Source organism: Chlorocebus sabaeus, chromosome 16, assembly GCF_047675955.1.
Source record: "Chlorocebus sabaeus isolate Y175 chromosome 16, mChlSab1.0.hap1, whole genome shotgun sequence".
NCBI lineage: Eukaryota > Metazoa > Chordata > Mammalia > Primates > Cercopithecidae > Chlorocebus > Chlorocebus sabaeus.
This window is the reverse complement of record NC_132919.1, coordinates 49334148-49354135: the sequence shown is the minus strand read 5'-3', so window position 1 is coordinate 49354135 and position 19988 is coordinate 49334148. Positions and strand designations below refer to the sequence as shown.

The window sequence follows — 19988 nt, the reverse complement described above, 5'->3', positions numbered from 1 at the left end:
AGGCAGGATGGGGCGAAAGTCTCCCGGCAGGCAGAGCAGGGCCCAAGCGAGGAGGGGGGCCCAGAACAGCAGCAGCCCAGCCTGCTTGGGAGCTGCGGGCCACCAAGGGCAGCTCCTGCCTGTGGGGACTATCGGAGGCACCGCCTCTGTGACCAGCGAGTTGTCGGCACCCACGCGCATGCACCAGTGAGCGTGGTGAGTCTGGGGTGCCCTGGGACCTGGCCTGTGTGTCCTCCAGCCAGCCCTGGTGGGAACCAGCCCCATCCTGGGAACCCCTGGAACTCCGCTGCGTGGGAGGATCCAGGTCTTTGGCAGGTGCCTTCCGGGCGCCCACCCCCAGCCCCAGGCCTCTGACCCGTGTGTGGAGTCTTAACAGCAGCCAGGGCAAGGCCATCGAAGGGACCTACAGACAGAAGAGGCCTGAGTGATTTCGGGAAGTTCAGCCCCACGTGCCCCACAGACCTGAGAGTAAAACTTGGTCTTGGCCTGTGGGTGTGCAGCCCGCGGGTGCTGGCCAGGCAGACAAGACGGCTGCCTGGGTCAGTCCAGGGGGAGGCAGAGGTGGACTGGGCGCCCCCTCACCTCCGTGCACCCAGGGGCAGCTCTGCACCCAGGTACCCGCCCTGCACCCAGCACTTTTCCTTCCCTCAGGACTACTGGCTCGTGGTATGGGATTGAACACACACCTCCATGGGGACGGATGCTGGTTCTATCTCCCTTTCTTACAAGACTATCCGTGGGGACATGGGAGGCGGGGACGGACGCCGGTTCTATCCCCCTTTCTTACAAGACTGTCCATGGGGACGTGGGAGGCGGGGACAGACACCCGTTCTATCCCCCTTTCTTACAAGACTGTCCATGGGGACGTGGGAGGCGGGGACGGACGCCGGTTCTATCCCGTTTGTTACAAGACCATCCATGGGGACATGGGAGGTGGGGACAGACGCTAGATCTATCCCCCTTTCTTACAAGACCGTCCATGGGGATGTGGGAGGCGGGGACAGATGCCGGTTCTATCCCCCTTTCTTACAAGACTGTCCATGGGGACGTGGGAGGCGGGGACAGATACCCGTTCTATCCCCCTTTCTTACAAGACTGTCCATGGGGACGTGGGAGGCGGGGACGGACGCCGGTTCTATCCCGTTTGTTACAAGACCATCCATGGGGACATGGGAGGTGGGGACAGACGCTAGATCTATCCCCCTTTCTTACAAGACCGTCCATGGGGACGTGGGAGGCGGGGACAGATGCTGGTTCTATCCCCCTTTCTTACAAGCCCGTCCCTCCTGTGTCTTGGCTCCCGGGTCGGCCTCTAAGGCCTTTGAGCGGCAGCAGGAGGTGCAGCTTATCTGAGTGGAGGTGAAGGAGAGGGCCAGGTCCACCTGGGTGGCCGGAGGCAGTGTGGAGGCCCGGAGAGGAGAGCGCCCTACACCCTTGTCTGAGCAGCCCTCCAGGGTACAGAGACAGGAGTTTAGGGTCAGCCCTGCCTTAGAGCAGAGGGGGCCCCCAGGTTGGCACAGCTCCTAGAAGAGGAGATGAAAAACCTGGCCTTGGGAGTCTGGGGATGGAGCTTTGCTGGGGAGGCAGCGTGGCTGCAGAATGGTAGGTTTTTAGAGGACACCACGGCCAGGGGCATCCACCCTGGGGAATTCTCAGGGGTCTCCTGGACAAATCGATTAGCCTTTCTGAGCCTCAGTGCCTCCGTTTCTCCATCCAAGGCTGGGTGTGACATCCACCTGGCAGGCGCCTGTGTGTGAGGCCCTGTCTCGCTCTAATTCCTCTGCTCTTTCTTCCCCAGCCACTGAGACGGCTCCCAGCTGCGTTGGCGACATGGCCGACACCCCCAGAGATGCTGGGCTCAAGCAGGTGCCCGCGCCACGGAACGAGAAGGCCCCGGTGGACTTCGGCTACGTGGGGATCGACTCCATCCTGGAGCAGATGCGCCGGAAGGCCATGAAGCAGGGCTTCGAGTTCAACATCATGGTGGTCGGTGAGTCCTCGCCCCGCCTGCCACTCAACCCATGCCGGAAACCAGCCTCAGCCCCCAGGGCGGGCCCACAAGCCTTTGGGCTTGGTCCTCCCTTCTGTAAAACGGGGCAGCAACCCTGACCTCAAGGACAGATTGCCAGTGACATTGCGTGTGTGTGCTGCGCCTGGGAGGAGCCCACAGCCTCCAGCGGCTCCTCAGAGGGGCCTGTCCTGCCCATGCAGGGCCCCTGAGATGACTTTGGGGAGCCCAGGCCGGCCTGGAGCAGGTCCTGATGAGCAGTCACTGCCTCTGAGCAATGACATCAGCCTGTGCAGAGAGTTTCTGTGGCAGCTGTCCCCTCACTGTTGCTCCAGCCTGGCCCTCCAGGCTCCCCGCCGCAGCCTGGCTGGAGGCTTCCCAGCAGCCCAGCTTCAGCACCTGCCCTGGAATTGCGGCCTCATGGTCAACACCCCCGGTGGCCCTGGAGAACTGGAGGTCACCACGGGAGGTCGTCGATCAGTATGACCTGGGCAGGGTGAGGGGGCTGGGCTGGAATCTACAGTGGGCTGCCTCTTGTTTCCAAAGTCCCCCAGGTCCCATTCAAACCTCACAGTGACCCTGTGAAGGGGGCGGCCCGTTTTCCAGGCAGACACGAGGCGCCGAGGTTCCTTAGCTCACAGGGCAGAGAACCGCAGCCACCGTTTTGACTCCCAGGACTGTGTTCTGCCCACTCCATGGGGTCCAGGGAGGGGTCTGGGGAAGTGCCCCCACCAGCTCACACCCTCAACAAAGGTGAGCTTGTGGGGTTTCTGTAAGGTGTCTGGGCACCTTTCAGGCCGGGCCTGTTTCTCCAACTTCTGGCAGCTGTGCATGTCCTTCTTGCGCAGCTCTGTGGGTGCAAACCCACACCTGCCAGCTCGACGTCTTTCTTTCCTCTTCTGCACTGACCTGGGCCCTGGCTCCCCTGGGGTCTTGGTGTCCTCTCTGCTTCCTGTGGCCTCATGGGACTTGGCTGCTCGTGGCCCCACTGTGCTTACAGCTGCCTGGAAGCTGGCAGCCTGCTTCAAGGGAGGGTAGAAGTATGGGGTCCCCTCCTGTGGCCCCCACCCTACTCTGCCTGTTGTGGGGGACGTGCTTGTACCCTGAGAATTTAGGGCTGCCTCCCGGGAAGACGGCTGGAGAGAAAGAGAGGGGAGAGGCCCAAAGGCAGTGGCCAGGCTGGGACTCATCTCTGTGGGCTGGGGAGGGACTGCCCTGCTCCCTAACCAGGGACAGGGTGAGAAGGACCTGGGAACTTCTGGGTCCCAGCCATGGCACAGGCCTTCTTCCAGAGCTTTGGCCCCAAGAAGAGGAAGAGGCAGCCCAGCAGCCCTCGCTGCCTCCTGTGGCTGCCACTCTAACAGCCTTGCCCTCCAGGAAGGGTGCTCAGGAGGCCTTCACCTGTCTGGGCCTCTTCGCCCTTTCAACCCTGAGAAGAGCAGTGGTCCTGATTCCCCTCAAGGTTACTCCCTCCCAGTGATGCTGAGTAAGGAACAAGACATGGGGCAGCTCTGCTCTCCTCCCTCCTCCCTCCTCCCTCCTCCCTCTTCCCTCTTCCCTCCTCCTTTCTTCCTCCCATAGCAGCCATGCCCACCTGCAGAGATGCAGGCAAGGTGGAGGGACACCTGTTTGTAGGTCCACAGACCCCAGGGAGAATCCCAGCTTTGTGCTAACTCAGCGGGGTGAAACTTGTGTGTCTTCCCCCGGGCTTCCTCATCCATAAAAAGGGATCATCCTGTAAAATGAGATCAAGCAAGCAGGCCCCGGGCAGGGTCCCTGACAGGTTGTGGTTGTTCAAGAAGTTGCAGCAGTGGTGATGGTGGTGGTGGTGATGAGGATGGTAATGATGGTGATGATGATGGTCATGGTGATGGGGTGATGGTGATAGTGGAGATGATGGGGTGATGGTGATAGTAGTGGGATGGTAGTGGTGATGTGAGTGATTGTGATGGTGGTGGTGGTGTTGATGGGGGTGATGGTGGTAGTAGTGATGGTGATAGTGGTGGGATGCGATGGTAGTGGTGATGTGAGTGTTGGTGGTGGTGCGGGGGATGATGGTGGTGGTAGTGGTGATAGTGGGATGGTGGTGGTGATATGGGTGATGGTGGTGGTGATGTGGGTGATGATGGTAGTGATGGTGATGGTGGAGATGGGGGTGATGGTGATGTGATGGTGGGATGGTAGTGGTGATGTGGTGATGGTGGTGATGGTGGTGATGGTGATGATGGTGACGGTGGTGATGGGGATGATGGTGGTGGTGGGATGGTAGTGGTGATGTGATGGTGGTGGTGGTGGTGATGGGGGTGATGGTGATGGTGATGATGGGATGGTAGTGGTGATGTGATGATGGTGGTAATGGGGGTGATGTGGTGGTAGTGGTGATGGGGGTGATGTGGTGGTGATGTGCTAGTGGTGATGGGGGTGATGGTGGGATGGTGGTGATGATGGTGTTGGTGGTGATGGGGATGATGGTGATGGTGGGATGGTGGTGGTGATGTGGTGGTGGTGATAGTGGGATGGTGGTGGTGATAGTGGGATGGTGGTGGTGATGGTGGGATGGTAGTGGTGATGTGGTGGTGATAGTGGGATGGTGGTGGTGATGGTGGGATGGTAGTGGTGATGTGGTGATAGTGGGATGGTGGTGGTGATGTGGTGGTGGTGATGGGGGTGATGGTGATGGTGGGATGGTAGTGGTGATGTGGGTGATGGTGGTGTTGGTGGTGATGGGGGTGATGGTGATGGTGGGATGGTGGTGGTGATGTGGTGGTGATGGGGGTGATGGTGATGGTGGGATGGTAGTGGTGATGTGGGTGATGTGATGATGGTGGTGATGGGTGTGGTGATGGTGGTGGTTGTGGTGGTATTGATAGGGATGATGGTAGTGATGATGATAGTAGAGGTGATAGTGATGAGGGTTTGATGACAGTGGTGGTGGTGATGAGGGTGACAGAAGTAGTGATGATGACGGGAGTAATGGGATGATGGTAGTAGTGGTGATGGTGTTGTGATGGTGGTGCTGATGGGGACGGTGGTGATGATGAGGGTGATGATCGTGATGATAATAATAAAAGTAACAATAATAAAGGGGTACACTTTAAAGTATCCCAGTTGACACCTCCTAGATCTAAGGTGTCGTGGCTGGAACGTTGACATAACTCCTGACCTGAGCTTGGCCAGGACACAGACCTGGTGGACAGAGAGAGATGGGCAAGGAGTGTCCGTCCTTGGGCTACTAAACAGTTCATCGCTGGGGATTCTCAGCACCAGCCTTGTCCTCCTGGGAGTCCACACTTTTCCTAGAAACGTGTTATCAAAGTCAGAACATCGGTGTAATTTAGGGTGTTTTTTGTGTTTTGTTTTTTTGAGACGGGGTCTCACTGTTGCCCAGGCTGGAGTGCAGTGGCACGATCTTGGCTCACGGCAACCTCCACCTCCCAGGTTCAAGTGATTCTTGTGCCTCAAGCATGCACCACCTTGCCCAGGAGACAGGGTCTCACTCTGTCACTCTGGAGTGGCAATGATCCTAGCTCACTGCAGCCCTGCACTCCTAGGCTCAAGCAATTCTCCCACTTCAGCCTTCTCTGTAGCTGGGACTATAGGTGCTCACCACTACACCTAGCTAATTGTTAACATTTTGATTTAGAGACAGGGTCTCGCTGTGTTGCCCAGGCTGGTCTTGAACTCCTGGGCTCAAGCAATCCTCCTGCCTCGGCCTCCCAAAGTGCTGGGACTATAGGCATGAGCCACTGCACCTGGCCTAGGGTGTTTTTTTATTGTGCTTGCTAGCGTAACCCAAGGCAGCTCTGTGTAAGGTAAAGCAATGGGGCTCCAAGTCTGGAGGGGTGTGTGTGTGTGTTATGTGTTCGTGTGTGTTGTGAAAGTTGTGTGTGAGGTATGTGTGAGAGGTATGTTTGAGGTGAGTTGTGTTTGTGTTGTGAGTTGTGTGTGTGAATTGTGTGTGCGTGTGTGTGTGAATTGTGTGTGTGTTGTGAAGTGTGTGTGTGAGCTGTGTGTGTTGTGTTGCCTGTGAATGCCACTTCCTCATCCTTGTTTGTCTCAGTCACCTGTGGACTGGCTGTCCGCACACACAGGCACTGTCCCTCGAGTGGCACCACCCTGCAGGCCAACCCCCCAGCACATGGCCCCACAGATCCCATGGGACGTGCGTGAGCCTGCCTGATGCTCACACCGGCTCCACGGGGGAAAAGATTGTTTATCCCATTTTGCAGATCAGGAAACTGAGGCATGGTGAGGTCAGATGACTTGCCCAGTCCCCAGCCAGTCAGGGAGGAGCCGTTTGAATACCTGAGGCTGCCCTGGGCTTTGGTTCCCACCACCCTGGTGAACTGCAGGAATCCCGGCCACCTGGTGTACCCCAGGCAGCCCTGGGCTCCTCCGCGAGCCTGTCCTCTGTCCTGTCTAAAATCTGAGCCACCAGGAGACCTCCTGCCCAGAAAGCACAAGGGGCACAAGAGATGCCTCCTCTCCCAGGCCTGGCTCACCTCTCAGGAGAGGACTGTGGCCTGGGTTGTGCTGGCACCAGAGCCCGGCTGTGTGGGTTTACACGGTCACTGGACACCTGGCTCGAGGGTGAAGTCCCTGGGTGTTGCTTGGCAGGGGTGTTGCTGGGCAGTAGCCCAGATACTGCTGAATCTCAGGCTGGGGAGCCTCGTGCCTGGGTGGGAGGGGCCCCACGTGCAGACCCTGCTGGCCTCTCTGGAGAGACCCCTGACCGGCCTCCCATCCTCTCCCCAGGGCAGAGCGGCTTGGGTAAATCCACCTTAATCAACACCCTCTTCAAATCCAAAATCAGCCGGAAGTCAGTGCAGCCCCCCTCGGAGGAGCGCATCCCAAAGACCATCGAGATCAAGTCCATCACGCACGGTCAGTGGCCGGGGCGGGCTGGGGGTGCGGGACGCCCCTGACTTCCTGGAGCACAGGGGTGGGGGGTCAAGTCCATCATGCATGGTCAGTGGCCAGGGCGGGCTGGGGGTGCAGGATGCCCCTGCCTTCCTAAAGCACAGGAGTGGGGGTCAAGTCCATTACCCATGGTCAGTGGCTGGGGGCGGGCTGGGGGTGCAGGACGCCCCTGCCTTTCTGGAGCACAGGTGCTGTGTGAGGGTGCCCAAGTCAGGCAATCCCAGGTCCCCAAGACAGGGACTCGCTGTGCCCACCATCCCCAGCATGTTGAGTCTGGGGCTCTGGCTGTGAGGGGTCAGTGTCGCGGACCCCTGTGGGCCCCATCACACTGAGCTCCCTGCAGACAACTGAGTTTTCCACCAAAAGTCATGGGTGAGGGATGCCCAGGGGCACTGTCACCGGCCTGTGCCCTAGCTGGCTGACGAAGGCTATTAATTTCCCAGTGTCTCCTTGGTTGTCATTGCTGCCTACCTTGGGTTGCCCCTGGGTCAGTCAGGCGTGGGGTGTCTGTGAGGGTCCTCCATCTCCCCTCTGACTCTGTGCACGTGGCTCGGTGCAGATATTGAGGAGAAAGGCGTCCGGATGAAGCTGACGGTGATTGACACACCAGGGTTCGGTGACCACATCAACAACGAGAACTGGTGAGGCCCCTCCAGGGGGAGAAGCACTAGCAGGGGCTTCAGGGCCCCCTGGACCCCACCCAGAGTCAGCCCTTGGGGCTCCCCAGCCCACGGGGGTGTAGGACCCACCTCCTGGGACCTGACGTGCTGCTAAAGTCGCATGTCTCAGGGGTCTGAAAATTCTGGACCAAAGCAGAATTACCTGGGGAATCTTGCTGTCCCCAACTCACCTCCTGAGGCCAGCCTGGGGAGGCTGGTTTGGGAGGTTGAGGATAAGGCTGTGGCCTCTCTGCTCAGCAAGCCAGACCTCCCAGGGCGTGCATTGGTAGGTGGGGTGTTGGGCTCTGAGTCCTGGGAATGGGTAACCTGCTTGGGGAGGGCGTCCCATGTACCCGCTGACCCGTCCCCCATCCCCCACGCAGCTGGCAACCCATCATGAAGTTCATCAATGACCAGTACGAGAAATACCTGCAGGAGGAGGTCAACATCAACCGCAAGAAGCGCATCCCGGACACCCGCGTCCACTGCTGCCTCTACTTCATCCCCGCCACCGGCCATTCGTACGTCCCTGCAGTGTCGGCGTCCTCATGCCGGGTGCCCTGGGTTCCCTCTGTCCCCTGGGGCTCCCCGACAGTGCTGTCTGCCCTGTTGCGGGGCACAGAGGGGCCGAGTCAGGGGCCGTGGCCACCAGCTGTGAAGTTGGGGGTGTGCCGTGTCTGAACCTCCAAAGCCTCACTCTGATCCCTACACAGCGTCCTGCCCAGTCCCCATCCTTCAGCTGTGTCTTGGGGAGCTGAGGGTCAGGCAGGCCCTGGGCTGTTCTGGAGCCTGGTGGTCTGTGTCCTGCCCTCTCAGGCCAGGCTCTGGCAGGTGGAGTGGGAGCCCCCAGCCTAGCACCCTTAGCGGTGACCTGACCTTCTCGTCTGGGCCCTGCCTCATGGGACCCCTCGGTGGGTTTGGTGCGTTCTTAGGCGGGAAGCACAGAGATCAGTGCTGGCCCCTTCCAGGGCTGGACGGGGCTGCTGTTGGCCTTGGCAAGAGCCCTTTCTTCCCGCTGGCTCTGTCCGCACCTGACGTCGCCCCCAGAGGTCTGCAAGGGCGGGAGGCTGTGTGTGCCTTGGCAGGCAGACCCTTTGTGGCCTCACAGACCCTCTGTCCTCGGCTCGCTGTGCACCCCCCGCCAGACACCTGTGGCCCACCCTGAGCCAGGGCTGGGAGGAGGTGGACCCAAGGCCAGCAGGAGGGGCTGGTGGAGGCAGCCGTGGGTGGCTTGTCGGCGCGGGTGGGTGGAGAAAGTCCTTCGCACCTGCTGGCCCAGACGCACTTCCCTGGGTGGAGGAAATCCAGGGCTTTGGGGAAACCCATACTCTGTGGGCAGCAGGTGCAGGAAGGAGCCTGGCTGGTGGGCAGCAAGCCTCAACGAGAATCTGTGGGAAAACCCAAGCCCGAGTTGTCGAGCCCACCCTCTGGATCATCCGCTGTGGGCCGGCAGGAGTCCATTCAGGGGCGGGGCCAACTTGCTGCCCACAGGCCTCTCCTGAACTGAACATCTGCCCTCCCAGGGCAGAACGGCTCCTCTGGGGTCCCGTGGTAGCTGTTCCAGCTGCTCCAAGCTTTGCCTCAGCTGAGGCTGATGGCAGGAGGCAGAAGGCCCTCCTGATGCCAGCTGGGCAAGCCGAGGATGGCGGGCAGTCTCTGGCACTTCTGCCACTCCCCGGCACTGACCCTTTGGCTGGGACCCCAGCTGGGCATGTTGCCTGGTCCCGCCTGAGGCGCCCAGTCCCATGAGGCAGGGGCGGCCCTTGGCCATCTCTGCTTAAACTTCTGCCCGGAGCCGGATTCTCCGCAGCCTTGTCTGTGACTGACTTATTCTCACTGTGGGAAAAGCTCTGCTCCAGAACTGGGGAAGACAGTGCTCCAGTTCCAGGGCCCTGCCAGCCCCTGCCGTCCACAGCTTTCCCCACACTGGACCCCGGGCTCAATGGAGCCAAGCAGGCAAGGGGAGCAGCCCGCCTGGTGCAGGGGGAGCAGCCTGCCCGGTGCAGGGGCACTGCACACTAGTGCTAGCTTCTGTTTCTTTGGCCTCTCCCCTCCCAGCCAAAGCCCCACAGCAAGACGGCTACTGAGCCAACAGCAGCCCCTCTGTGTGGACACGTGGGTGTGTGGTTGTGACTCCAGAACACATGGACCGGGGTGCTTGAAGTTGGCCCTGCTCTGCCTGCCCTGCACAGTGGTGTCACCTGTGTCTGGGACATGACTTTGTCCTTCCTGTACCCCACACTCACAGCATGGCCAACTCAGCCCGGGGCCCCGTCCTTGCTAGCAGGGACCCCGTGAGCCCTGAGCCAGCACCTGAGAGCGTCGACATCTGCTTGGAGGTGGGTGGCCCCGCCTCGCTCCCCCCAGATGAGCCTCACACACATCCTTCTGCTTCAGCCTCAGGCCCCTGGACATCGAGTTTATGAAACGCCTGAGCAAGGTGGTCAACATTGTCCCTGTCATCGCCAAGGCCGACACACTCACCCTGGAGGAGAGGGTCCACTTCAAACAGCGGGTAGGGTTCCGTCTCTACCCACCCCAGCCCTTCTGCACAGCCTGGAGACGCTGCAGGCCTGGCAGGGGCCACAGAGGAGTCACATGGTCGGGGAGACCGAACCGCCAGTCACTCTTCCAGTGGGTGGCTGGTCTGGTGGTCCCTGGCCTGGGTGGCTGCTGGGGGCCGTCCCTGAGATGGCCTCTCCAGCTCCCCCATATCTCAAAAGCAGCCTTGGGGGAGGTTCCCATTCTCCAGCAGATTCTCTGAGGGGGGTTTTGGAGAAGACCTGGACCAGGCGGATGGGGAATCTCTCTTCCAGAGAGTGAGGCCGAGGAGGGGCCATGAGATATGGCCCACCTTGGTTTTTGCCCTTTTTTTTTTTTTTGAGAAAGGATCTCGCTCGCTTGCCAAGGTTGCAGTGCAGTGGCGCAGTCATGGCTCACTGCAGCCTCCACCTCCCAGGCTCAGTCGTCTGAGTAGCTGGAATTACAGATGCACACCACCACGCCTGGCTAATTTTCGTATTTTTAGTAGAGATGAGGTTTTGCCGTGTTGCCCAGGCTGGTCTCTAACACTTGGGCTCAAGGGATCCTCCTGCCTCAGCCTCCCAAAGTGCTGGGATTACAGGCATGAGCCACCTCACCCGGCCCTGCCTGGTTTTTATTAGATAGAAGAGAAGTTGGGCCAGGCGCGGTGGCTCATGCCTGTAATCCCAGCATCTTGGGAGGCCGAAGCGGGCAGATCACTTGAGGTCAGGAGTTTGAGACCAGCCTGGCCAACATGGTGAAACCCCGTCTCTACTAAAAATACAAAAATATTAGCCGGGTGTGGTGGTGGGCGCCTGTAATCCCAGCTACTCGGGAGGCTGAGACAGGAGAATTGCTTGAACCCGGGAAGCGGAGGCTACAGTGAACCAAAATTGTGCCACTGCACTCCAGCCTGGGCAACAGAGTAAGACTCCATCTCAAAAAAAAAAAAAAAAGAGGGATAGTTTCTGCTACCTTCTCCGCCACCGTCTGAGGCCCCTGCTGTGGGGTGGGAAGGGGCATCCAAGCAAGGGGGCGAGCCCTGGGTCTCTTCCTCCTGACAGGACAACACATTGGAGCCACCTGGGGAACCTTTAAAACTGAAACAAAGGTGCCTGGGCACAGTGTCTGCCTCAGTGGGTGGGGGTGGGCCCTGTAACCTACTCTGTCCTGGTACCAGGCATCAGGGACCTTCCCAGCATGTGCAGGGGAAGACAGTCCACACAAAGTGGGTGTGTCTGCCAGAAGTTGCACGTGGGCTGTGGGCTGTGCCTGGGCAGGCGAGCGGCCATTCACCGGGATGTTTCTGCTGCACATACCCGTGTTGGGCTGCCTCAGAGCTGAGAGGTTACCGCAGGCAGGGGCTGGCTGGGCTGCAGGAGGGGCCCCTGCTGGAACTGGGGGCAGTGACGAGGGTTTTTAGGAAGGGTTTCAGGAGGGGAGGTCTCGCTAACCCTGAATACTTTCTTGGGGGTGTGATGAGCAGGAGAAGACAGGTGGGAGGTGCTCAGGAGGATGACCGAAAGCCCCTGGGGAGCTGCAGCTTTGCTCAGGGCCGCAGGTGTACCTGCAGCTGCCCCTCCTACCCCCGGGAGGCACAAGAGTTGGAGGTGATTGGGGTCACAGACCCCCAGAACCTGCCCTTGACCGTGAGCCTGGGGCAGCTCAGTGTGGAGGTCATGTGGTGGCAAACACCAGGGGGGCGGGCAGAGCTTGCCACAGGGATGTGCCCAACTCTCTCCCTCTATCCCAGATCACCGCAGACCTGCTGTCCAACGGCATCGACGTGTACCCCCAGAAGGAGTTTGACGAGGACTCAGAGGACCGACTGGTGAACGAGAAGTTCCGGGTGAGTGGATCCACCGGGATGTTTTTCCTGCGGGACCCCCAGTTCCTGCTGAAAGGTGTGGTGGGGGGGGTTGGGGGACCTTAAGCCATGAGATGATATTCTTGGGGCCAGAGAGCACTGAGTCCGGGTGTCTGTACCCGGTGCTCTCAGGCTGAGGCTCTCGTTTTTGGGGGACCCCAGACTCAAGGCAGCTCCTCCCAGGGGCCGAGGAGAGGGAATGGCCTTCCCGCCTATGTGTAACCAGCGCCGTCCGCCCGTTCCCCAGGAGATGATCCCATTTGCTGTGGTGGGCAGTGACCACGAGTACCAGGTCAACGGCAAGAGGATCCTCGGGAGGAAGACCAAGTGGGGCACCATCGAAGGTACTCGCCGAGGGCGCCAGGGCTGCAGACAGATGGGAAACAGTCTCCTCTGCTGGCCCAGAGCCTGTGGGCCACGCCTGAGCCGGGGACGAGTGGAACCTCCACCACTGCATTGCCCCACCCAGAGAGAGGGGTCTCCTTGTCCCCACTCAACCCTTGGGAAGTGAGAGGGCAAGTGGCCTGTGCAGGTGCCTCCACCCTGGATCTCTGCCCGGGCAGGGAAAGATTCGGGGAGACAGGAGCTGGGATGGGGGCTTTCAAGTTCTGGGTCCTGGTGCAGGCTCTTTCACGGGCACCTGTGTGGCCCTGGACACATCGCCCAACTTCTCCGGGCCTAGAAAAGGGGTGGGCCGTAGCTCTGTGAGCCAGGTGGACCCTCGGACCCTCACACCTTAGTCTCTCGTGGCTGTTGTAACCAATTAGCACAAATGAGGGGGCTTGAAACAACACAAATGTATTTTCACAGTTCCCGAGGGCAGAGGTCCAAAATCAGGGGCTGTTTCCTTCTGAGGCCCTGAGGCCCAGCCTCTTCGGTGCCTTCTTTCTGGGGGCTCCCAGCACTCCTGGTTGTCTTGGAAAGGCATTACATGCTCTAATCTCTGCCCCATTGTCACAGGGCCTTCTTCCCTGTGTGTCTGTCCCGTCCCTCCTCCTCCTCTTTTTTTTTTTTTGAGACAGGGTCTCACTCTGTCACCCAGGCTGGAGTGCAGTGGTGCAATCTCAGCTCACTGCAACCTCTGCCTCCTGGGTTCAAGTAATTCTCCTGCCTCAGCCTCCCGAGTATCTGGGATTACAGGCATGTACCACCACACCTGACTTAATTTTTATATTTTTAGTAGAGACAGGGTTTCACCATGTTGGCCAGGCTGGTCTTAAACTCCTGACCTCAGGTGATCTGCCTACTTTGGCCTCCCAAAGTGCTGGGATTACAGGCGTGAGCCACCGAGCCCAGCCTCTTTCCTCCTTGTTATAAGGATGCCTTCGGACTTAGGGCCTAGACTAAGTGGATGATCCCATCTGGAGATCCTTAATGAATCTTTGAAGAAAGACATTTTCCAAGTCAGGTCACAATCATGGGTACCAAGGCCTGGACCTTGACCATATCTTTGAATGTATGGGAGCCCCGGGTGGGGGGCCACAATTCAACACCCTCTTGGTGGTGACACCCCTGGAGGGATGGGCCCTTTCCTCTCTCTGCCGCTTCCTTTCTCATTAGAATGGAAGAGGGGAAGGTGCAGAGGGAAATGGAGCAGGAAAAGCCACTTTGTTGTGGAGAGCACTTGTCTGAAAGGCCCAGTACAGCAGGAAGCACAAGTCTCTTAATCTTCCAGGGCCTCAGTTTTCATCATCCACAAAGTGGGTGCAGTGTGCCAAGATTTTAGTGAGTTGAGACACTGTCCCAAAGACCACGAGAGCTTTTTGGGAAGCTGTTGCTCTAAGAAAATGGTTATAATGACAATTATCAGGAGGCATCAAACGCTCCTGTGCCTCTGGCTTCAATGAGTTATCTCACTTCATGCCAAGAGCTCCCCGCACCCACCCTCCTTGCAGAGTTGAGGAGGTGCTGTGAGCAGAAAACCTGCCAAGGGACCCAGAACAGGAGGCAGCTCTAGAATCCACAGCTCCAGCCCTGCACCAGACTCCCTCGAGATGGGAGTTCATGCCTGGAGGAGGGTGTGGAGAGGCAAGCGGGCCTTTTCTCCTGTCTGCCCTGCTCCCCTACCACCGAGCCTGCCCCACCTACCCTGCAGGAGCTGCCCAGCAGGGTGCGGCCTGGGTGTTTTCCAGTATCCGCCTGTGATGTCAGGCTGGGTTGCCTCGCCTTGGCCCCTCTGCCTGCAGTTCCTCTCTTCCTCTCTGCCCAAATAATTCCTGCTGTTTAGGAACCTTTTTATGGAAGACAGGTTTAGGAGAGCTCGGGATGGATGGGCCTGAGATGGGCTGGCTGCTTTGCTATGGGCGTGCCTCTGCTGCACGCTGGTGGCCAGCCTTGGGTACTGCAGGTGGCCGGTGACGGAAGCTGTCAGGAAATGCAGGAGGCTGGGGTCCCTGCACCTCTCCGACCTGTGCATTGTTGCCCACCACTGGCTCCAGCCGAGGAACAGTCTGGAACCTGTCAGGACAGTTGTGAGGTGGCGGGGCCCACATTCCAGCAGTCTTATATGAGGACCCTGGAAATGTGCCTTCAACACTGATGGGTTTTTATATCGGGGCCCCGTGAGTTCCTAGCTGACCTGACACCCGGGCTAGTAAGGGCTCTGCCTCATTCTTGCCTCCCACTTGGTGAACAGAACAAGATGCTGTATCTTTGCCATCCTTAGAAACCACCCCAAATATTGTCAATAGAAATGTGGGGTGTAATTAATCACGCCGTGAACTCATTTAATCCTCATGTCCCTGAGAGGCGGGTGACGTTATTATCCACATTTTATGGATGAGGAAACTGAGGGAATGAGAGTAACTTGCCCGAGCCAGGGAGCAGTGATCACACGCTGCAACTCCAGCCTGAGAGCTCCATTCTTCCTGCCGGCTCTCGCTGCCCCTCAGTGTTAGATAAGAATGCTGCTGGTCAGTCTGCAGGAGGTTCTAGCGTGGACACCGCCCTACACAGGGCCATGGAAGGAAGGGTCTAGGCAAAGGCAACTGGTGTAGCACTGAGAGCACTTGAGGACTGGGCAAGGTGGAGGCCCTGGCCCTTCCTGCTGGCCTACCAAGTGAAAACCAGACATTTTTAACTTGGGGAAAAGCCATATGGCTCTGTGATGGGGCAGCCTGGAGCTGGGTGTATGGGTCCTGAATCCCGCTCCAGCCTTACGAGCTGTGGAACTCAAGACAGACACAGTTCTTGCATTCTCTATACCTCTATACCCCATTTTCTTTTTTTTTTTTTTCAACGAAGTTTCGCTCTGTTGCCCAGGCTAGAGTGCCGTGGCGCGATCTTGGCTCACCGCAACCTCCGCCTCCTGGGTTCCAGTGATTCTCCTGCCTTAGCCTCCCAAGTAGCCGAGATTACAGGCACCTGCTACCAGACCCGGCTAATTTTTGTATTTTTAGCAGAGACTAGGTTTCATCATGTTGGCCAGGCTGGTCTCGAACTCCTGACCTTGTGAACCACTGCCTTGGCCTCCCAAAGTTCTGGGATTGCAGACGTGAGCCACAGCACCCAGCCTCTATGCCCCATTTTCATAAGATAATGGGGATAACAAAGGAATCATGAGAGACACTTGCAGGTGTGTGAAGATGAAATTCATCACACAGGAGGGCACCGGGTGTCTTTTTATTTGCCTTCCCTGCCTGGCTCCCCACCTCCAGTGATGCCGTTCACTGCCTTCTTCGTTAAAAGACCTTCTGTTATAACAGTTATACGTGCCAGGCACTGTGTGTTCACATAGGAGTTATGAAGCACAGCAATAAAATGACCACTCTGAGATGGCCACCAGCTCGAGCCCGAGGGCACTCGTGGGCGCCCATGGTCTCCTGCCCAGTCTTTCCTCATCCCTGAGAAGTGGCCACTGTCCCAAGCTTGGGCTTGTGTGTGTTGTATGAAGTACACGTGTCCCTGAGCAATGTTTAGCATTGCTGATTCTTGAGCTTGTGAATGGTCATCCACAGTACGTAGCCCCTGTGTGTGTTGTCCCTGTGTGTGTGTGCTCTGAGCACAGGCAAGGTGGACGGGGCTGTGTAGGTAGCATCCTGTGGGCCGCAGGTTTTCTTTAAGATCCCAGCTCTGATTCCTGCCTCATCCCATTCCCAGCAGCCCAGCCCCCTTCCTGTCTTCAGGCCTCTGCTGGGACGTCCTGCTCTGCCTGCAGGGAACCAACGCCCTGGCTTCTCCACTGTGGCTTCCTCCCATGCTCCTATCTGGCCTGGTCACTGTGCCATCTCCCATTAGCCAGGAACTTTCTGGAGGGCAGGAGCTGAGCTGTCCAGGAGCAGGAGCTGATACTGGGCACCCCAGTATCCCCCAGACTGAGAGCAGTGCCAGGTGTCCTATACTCAGCCGCAGAGCAGGCGGTTCCCCTGCCTTCCTGCCCCTGGGGCGGCCCTTGGGCTCTGCTCTTGGCACTAGCATTGCTGGGCAGGGGGAGAGAGGCGGGGTCCGGGCAGAGCTTCTCCACCAGGACATTAAAGCCCCTCCTGTCTCCTCTCCTAGTTGAAAACACCACACACTGTGAGTTTGCCTACCTGCGGGACCTTCTCATCAGGTGAGAGACAGCGGGCTTGGCTGGGGCTGACGGCTCATCCCTAAGAGGCCCTACAGCAGGTGGGAGCAGAGGGTGTGGGGCTGAAGCCCTGGGCAGAGTGGGCACGCCCTGCCACCTGCCTGCCCTGCCCTTGGGAAGATCTTGGAAGCCCGTCTTCTAAAAAGAAAACCCACTGGGAAATGAAGCAAGCAGTGAAGATCTTTTTTAATCCCCGCAAAGTTGGCTGGATGGGAAGGCTGAGCTTTGGTCCACCGTGGCCCGGCCCGTTAGAGCTGCCCGGTGACCACTAAGGGCCCAGTGAGGCCTCACGGTAGGCCCTGTTGGCAGCATGGGATGACTCCAGCTCCGACCCCAGTGGCCTCTGACCCCTACCCCTTTCACCTGGCTGAGGCTTCTTGGTTCCCTTGAGTCTGGGCAAGGAGGGGAAGCCCCGTTAGGGTGCCAGATGGGTGGTCCCTGGAGTGTGAGCCCTGGCCTGGGTAGGTGAACGGGGTTGGGGGCCTCCTGCCGGAGTGCCAGGGGCTCCTCAGTTCTTCCTCAGCAAGCAGGTGGCACAAATGATGGGAATGTTATCAAGAGGAGGGGCCTCCAGGTTGGCAAGGACAGAGGTGGGGGGATTCCGGGAGCCGTTCTGCCATCGTGGGGAGACTGGGCTTTCCAACTTCCCTCCAAAATGTTCCTCCTGAGCTGCAGAGGAATGAAAATCTGAGTTCAGGACTTTTTTTTTCCTGGGGACAAGGGCAACTCAGCCCTTTGCCACAGGCCACCTGCCTGCACAGGCCATAGCCCTGGAGGCCGGCTGTCACCCACTGCCTCCTCCCTGCCAGCACCCTGGACACCGGCCTGGAGCAAGCACGCTCCAGCCCTGTCCCTCTGAGTCTGTGCACTGTCCCTGGGCCCTGGACCAACCACAGGGTGGACCCAGAGGGAGACACATGCATTGGAATATGTGTGTCCTGACCGAGTCTGGGCTTACCAGGGGGACTGACCCTTCCCCCCAAACGTGTACCAGATCTGGTCCAACGTGGTGGGCCTGGAGGACCCCATGGGGAGCCAAGCAGGGGGAATGGGGAGTGGCGGGGGGGCAGGCGGGCCTGAGTCTGAGGCAGGCTAAGCAGGGGCCCTGCCCCGCTCCCCCCGCCCCCCACCTCACGGACCCGCCTGCCCCCCCACCAGGACACACATGCAGAACATCAAGGATATCACCAGCAGCATCCACTTCGAGGCCTACCGCGTGAAGCGCCTCAATGAGGGCAGCAGCGCCATGGCCAACGGCGTGGAGGAGAAGGAGCCAGAAGCCCCGGAGATGTAGACACCGCCTTGCCCACCCCCGGGATCCTGCCCCCAAGTCTTTTCCGTCCCCCCCAGGCCCTCCCACTGCCCCATTTTATTTTATATGATTTTCTCCATTTGTCATCATTCCCCACCCCTTCGACATGCTGCCAGGAAACAAGGGAAGGGGCCTCCCTCTGAGTGAGTCAGTGATGAGCCCGCAGCTTCCCCAAGGTTGTGGGGAGGCTGCGCTCGAGCCAGAAGCAGGGGTGAGAGCACCCACTGAATTGACGTGACCCTCCGTCCCCAGGCCTGGCTCCCCGAGGGCTCAGAAGAGCAGCTTCGGTGTGCAGATCATCCGTCCATGTGGGCTTCTCAGTGCCAGGGGCCTCGGGGTTGGGGCCAGGCCTCACATGTGCCGAGAAGCTGGGTGGGCTGATGCTCCCCTCCATCCCCGTCGGCCCTGTCCCCTGGAGTGTGTCAGAGCCCAGGGGAGAATGGAGCCCATCAGGGGCACCTGGACCCCCGCCCACCACGTGGCGTGGCCGTCACTCAGCCCCCACCACTGCCCTGCTCCTAAGGGTAGAAAATCCCAGGGTCCCCTGCCAAGCCCCGTGGCAGCCGCCCGTCCTGGAGCAGAAAGTGCCTTTATCTCAGCCATCCGCAGGCGGCTCTGCGGAGACAGGCTGGAATGAGGGAGGCGTCTTCATCTCCCTGCCATCCCCCTCTCATGCCACCCCTCCCACAGGGCTGCAGGGGCTGCTGATGCGCTGGGATGTGATTGAGGATAAAAAGGAAGGAAAGATGACCCCCACCCCCTCATCCCCCAGTTTTGAAAAGGTCCAAGCAAGTGAGTCTGGTGGAGGAGCTGAGGGAGGGAGCCATGGAAGGTGCCAGAAGGAAGGCTGGCGGGGGCATGTGTGGGCCGTGGCTTAGGCTGGTCAGAGTGGCCTGAGCTGCCCGGTGGTTGCCCTGCCCAAGTGACCAGGGAAGTGTGTGTGTGTGTGTCCACGTGTGTGTGTGTCCGTCTGTCTGTCTAGTGTCTGGGTTTGGCCCAAGACTGGGCTGTGGTTACATTAATGCCCAGCCAACCACCCCCGCCACTCACCCCTCCTGGCCCAGGCCTTGCTGACTCTGTGACCTGGGGAGGTGGGAGGCCAGGCGAGCCTGACTCTGTTGTCCTACCCATGCCTGGGCCCCTCCCCTCAGGGCCCATGGTAACGAACCCCTAGGAAGAAGAGACTGGGTGTTAGGGGTGCACAGTCCACAGTGAGCTGAAGAGCGAGGTTTCATGGCAACATGGCCCGGCCCCTCACCCTCCGTCCCCACAACAGGACCCGTGGGGCCTGCCTTTGCAGGGCACAGATGACCAAAGTCCTTTCCTGCTTCCTGTTCCCTGTCTTACTCTGGGGAGAAAGAGGGACCTGATGAGACTCCACACGGGTAGACACATCACCAGGGGCATCTGCAGGCCCCGGGCTGGCTGCTTGTAGCCAGGAGAAGGGCAACGGGAGGGAGCGTGCTTGTAAGTGTGTGTGAGTATGTGTGTGTATGTGTGTGCATGGAAATCCGGGCATTGGATGTCTGACTCCCTCCCCACCCAAAAGGGGAAGGACCCCTCACCACCTCCATCGGCGGGACAGTTTACTTGCCAACTCGCCGTGTTTTTGCCAAAACCAAGATTTTGAAGGAAATGAGTGGCCAGCGCCAGAGCCCAGGCCGTGTGGCCTGCCCAGCCTCAGCGTCACTCGGTGGCAGGGTGGGGTGGGGGGTGGGCAGCAGCATCCCAACCTAGAGACGCTTCACTTTCCTTCTCTGTAACCAGACTTTGAGACATTGTTCGTTTCATCAGGCTCTGTTCCTCAATGGCCTTTTGCTACGTGCCTCCCAAGAAATTTGTCTCTTTTTGTATAAATGACAAAGTGTTGAAAATGTATTTCCTGAAATAAATGTTTCAAATGCAGAAACCCAGAAGGCTCCTGAGTGACAATGTTTTTTCTGCTCCTGGGGTGCAGTTCTTTGGGCCTCGGGACAGGTTCGGGTCAGCTGCGGGTGGACGAGAAGCGTGGGCAAGAAAAGGTAGGGCAGGCGCAGTGGCTCACGCCTGTAATCCAGCACTTTGGGAGGCTGAGGCAGGTGAATCACAAGGTGAGGAGTTTGAGACCAGCCTGGCCAATATGGTGAAACCCT

At 58.9% G+C, this 19988-nt stretch overlaps 1 protein-coding gene and 1 pseudogene across 13 annotated transcripts in view; both read left to right on the top strand.

Annotated features, from left to right (window-relative positions):
• The window catches only part of SEPTIN9 (septin 9), a 213131-nt gene extending 193359 nt beyond the window's left edge, over positions 1 to 19772 (top strand). For all 13 annotated transcript variants that reach the window (XM_008011593.3, XM_008011599.3, XM_008011597.3 and 10 more), the window contains 9 exons: positions 1799 to 1990; positions 6764 to 6892; positions 7488 to 7569; positions 7971 to 8108; positions 9985 to 10102; positions 11864 to 11959; positions 12225 to 12321; positions 16475 to 16526; positions 17703 to 19772. In XM_008011593.3, coding sequence (XP_008009784.1) covers positions 1799 to 1990; positions 6764 to 6892; positions 7488 to 7569; positions 7971 to 8108; positions 9985 to 10102; positions 11864 to 11959; positions 12225 to 12321; positions 16475 to 16526; positions 17703 to 17838 — 1040 coding nt within the window. In that variant the 3' untranslated portion in view covers positions 17839 to 19772. The remainder of the gene's footprint in view (positions 1 to 1798; positions 1991 to 6763; positions 6893 to 7487; positions 7570 to 7970; positions 8109 to 9984; positions 10103 to 11863; positions 11960 to 12224; positions 12322 to 16474; positions 16527 to 17702) is intronic.
• Positions 18085 to 19772, top strand: LOC119622165 (uncharacterized; annotated as a pseudogene).
• Positions 19773 to 19988: the final 216 nt, after the last annotated feature.